At 61.0% G+C, this 3,219-nt stretch overlaps 1 protein-coding gene across 1 annotated transcript in view; it reads left to right on the top strand.

Annotated features, from left to right (window-relative positions):
- The first annotated feature begins 50 nt into the window (after nt 1-50).
- Nucleotides 51-3,219, top strand: part of ABCF1 (ATP-binding cassette, sub-family F (GCN20), member 1) — a 6,568-nt gene continuing 3,399 nt past the window's right edge. The window contains exons 1-13 of the mRNA XM_010571160.1: nt 51-231; nt 415-449; nt 671-775; nt 882-947; nt 1,032-1,097; nt 1,174-1,260; nt 1,367-1,459; nt 1,573-1,698; nt 2,238-2,338; nt 2,442-2,527; nt 2,644-2,783; nt 2,853-3,001; nt 3,080-3,163. Of these exons, the coding sequence (XP_010569462.1) occupies nt 51-231; nt 415-449; nt 671-775; nt 882-947; nt 1,032-1,097; nt 1,174-1,260; nt 1,367-1,459; nt 1,573-1,698; nt 2,238-2,338; nt 2,442-2,527; nt 2,644-2,783; nt 2,853-3,001; nt 3,080-3,163 (1,319 nt within the window). The remainder of the gene's footprint in view (nt 232-414; nt 450-670; nt 776-881; nt 948-1,031; nt 1,098-1,173; nt 1,261-1,366; nt 1,460-1,572; nt 1,699-2,237; nt 2,339-2,441; nt 2,528-2,643; nt 2,784-2,852; nt 3,002-3,079; nt 3,164-3,219) is intronic.

Here is a 3,219-nt window from a genome sequence, read left to right as displayed (position 1 = left end):
GGCTGGGGGGACGCTGGGGAAGCTGGGACTTAGAACTAATGAATGGGGTAATGATAGGGATAATTAAAGAGGGGATTAACGAGGTGTCATCCCCCCAGGCCTCCCGGCGGAAGCGAGACCGGCGGAAAGAGCGGCGGCGGCCGGGGGCGGAGCCTGAGCCCGAGGAGGTGGAGCTTAGCCGGCGCCTGCAGGAACTGGCAGCCGCCGGCAGTGAGGATGAGGAGGAGGAAGGTGAGTCCCGTGATGGGGGGGGGGGCGGTCCTTTATTACCCCCCACCCAGGAGTAGCGAGTCCGCCCGGGCTAGAGCGTCCCCACCAGGAAGTGCTGGGCTGGGTCCTCTCTAGGCTGTGGCTGATCTGCAGCTCTATGGTCCCTCCCTAACCCTGTCTCCCCCCTCCGTGTCTCCCCCACAGCACCAGCCCCAAGGAAAGGGGGGAGGAGAAGGAAGGTGAGCACATAGCAGGGGGAAGGGCCCCCAAAAATAAGAGGGGGGGGGAATTTGAGGGGAGGGACACCCCAAAATTGGGGAGCAATGGGAAAATGGGGGAGTGAGGGAAAGGAGCCAAGATTTGAGGGCGGGGGGTAAAACTGGGACCTGCTGAAATTTGACGGGAAGGAAGGAAATATTTTGGGGTCCCCAGTCCCCACCCCCCTGCATCCCCCTCCCAGGGTGGCAATGTCTTCGCGGCACTGAGCCAGGAACAGAGCGAGGAGGAAGAGGAGGAGGAGAGGAAGGGTGAAAGCTTGCGGCCCAGCAAAGGCAAAAGCAACAAGGTAGGGGTAAACCGGCTGCCTGTTTTCGCTGAGAGAGGGTGGGGGCACCCCAAAAACTGGGTCCTGTGTTGGGGGAGGGGCCCAGATGCCTGACTGTTCCGGGCAGGAGGAAGAGGAGAGTGATAAGAAGACGAAGAGTCGCAAGAACGAGAAGACTAAGGGGAAGCGGCAGGTAAAGGAACAGTTTGGGGGAGGGGGCAGCCTGGGGTGGGGGTCCCCACACTTTGAGGTCTTACCCCACTTTTCCCCCCCTCAGGAAAAAGCCCCCAGCGAGGATGAGGCTGAAGGCTCCGATGAGGATGCACAGCCCAAAAGCAGGAAGGTAAAGCGGGGGGCAGGCAGGGCAAACCCTCTTTAGTGGGGGATATCCCCCCCACTGCATCTGTGTGTCCCCCCAGCCACAGAACAAGTTCGCGGCTTTGCGTGATGATGATGAGGAGGAGGAAGAAGACGAGGCTGAAGAACCTGCGAAGGGCGACGAGCCTGTGAGTTCCTTTGGGATGAGAGGGAAGGTGGGGGGATGGGGGAGCCACCCAGATGCCTGAGGCTGACTGAGGGGCTCGGGGTGGGGGGGGGTGTCCCCTGTCACAGCACGAGGAGGAGGAGGAGGAGGAGGAGGCCGGGAGGAAGGCCGAGCCCGACGCCCGCGTCAGCAAGAAAGAGAAGAAGAAGATGAAGAAGCAGGTAAAGGTGGGGGGGGTGGAGCCTGGTCCTAAATGGGTGTGCCTTGTGAAGGGGGTGTGGCTTGTTATTTCCCCCCCCCCTTTCTCCCCCCCTTTCTCCCCCCTACCCCCAAGATGGAGTACGAGCGACAGGTTGCTACCATAAAGGCGGCGGCGGCAGCGGGCGAGAACGACTTCTCGGTGTCACAGGCCGAGCTCTCCTCGCGGCAGGCCATGCTGGAAAATGCTTCTGACATCAAGGTGACCCCCAAAAACCCCCCTGGGGACCCCCAAAACTCCCTGGGACCCCCCCAAATCACCCCAAAACCCCCCCAAAGTCCACCCAGGTGGTACCTACCTCTCCCCCTCCATCCTGGTGAGGTGGTATCTCCCGTGTGCCCCCCTGTATTACAGAGGTGGTATCTTCCATTCCCCAGTGGGCTGCCCCATTGTGGTGGGAAATGGGGGAACTGGATTATACCATTATACTGGGAAATGGGGAAACTGGGATAAACCACTGTACTGGGAAAGGGTGGGGGGAACTGGGCTATGCTATTACACAGGGAAATGGGGGTCTGGGCCATACCATTATACTGGGAAATAGGGAAACTGGGACAAGCCACTGTACTGGGAAGAGTGGGGGGAACTGGGCTATACTATGATGCAGCAAAATGGGGGGACTGGATCATACCATTATACTGAGGAAAGCAGGGGTGGGTCGGAGGGGCTGGGGGGGGTGAGGGGGCTGTCCCATTATCCCCGGGGGGGTTTCCTGACCCCCCCCCGACTCCCCATCGCAGCTGGAGAAGTTCAGCATCTCGGCCCACGGGAAGGAGCTCTATGTCAACGCCGACCTCTACATCGTGGCCGGGCGCCGCTATGGCCTCGTCGGACCCAACGGGTGGGTGCCCCTCACCCTTGGGTGGCGGGGGGGCTGTGGGGAGCGAGGGGGAATCATCACAACCCTCCCCCCCAGCAGTGTTTAACCCTTCCTTTCCTGGCAGGAAAGGGAAGACAACGTTGCTGAAGCACATCGCGAACCGGGCACTGAGCATCCCCCCCAACATTGATGTGCTGCTTTGTGAACAAGGTGCGCTCGGGGTTCTGAGGGGGGAGGTCTCCTAGATCCCTAGGTCCCCCAAAAACACCCAAGTTCCCCCCAGAACGCCTGAGACTCCCCCCAAAAACCCCTTCCCTGTCCCCCAGAGGTGGTGGCAGATGACACGCCGGCGGTGCAGGCAGTTCTGCGCGCCGACACCAAACGACTGCGGCTGCTGGAAGAGGAGAAACGACTACAGGCGATGCTGGAAGGGGGTGACGACGCGGCTGCCGAGCGCCTGGAGAAGGTACAGGGACACTTGGGGACATCGGGGAACCCCTGCGGACTCCCTAAATTTACACCCACCCACTCGTAGGTATACGAAGAGCTGCGGGTCATTGGGGCAGCCGCCGCAGAGGCCAAAGCGCGGCGTATCCTGGCTGGTCTTGGCTTCAATCCCGAAATGCAGAACAGAGCTACCAGGAAATTCTCCGGTGGGTGGCGGATGAGGGTGTCACTGGCCCGGTAAGTGGCAGGGGAGGGGATGTTGGGGGGGGTGACAGGCGTCACCGGGACCCACTGGTGACACCAGTGTCATCTCAGGGCCTTGTTTATGGAGCCGACGTTGTTGATGTTGGATGAACCCACCAACCACCTCGACCTCAACGCCGTCATCTGGCTCAACAAGTGGGGACGGGGGGACAAGGAGGCGGGGACAAGGGACAAGAAGGGGTTCCCAGGGG

This window comes from Haliaeetus leucocephalus, unplaced genomic scaffold, assembly GCF_000737465.1.
Source record: "Haliaeetus leucocephalus isolate CR32 unplaced genomic scaffold, Haliaeetus_leucocephalus-4.0 Scaffold307, whole genome shotgun sequence".
NCBI classification, from domain to species: Eukaryota; Metazoa; Chordata; class Aves; order Accipitriformes; family Accipitridae; genus Haliaeetus; species Haliaeetus leucocephalus.
This window is presented reverse-complemented; position numbering and strand designations above follow the sequence as displayed.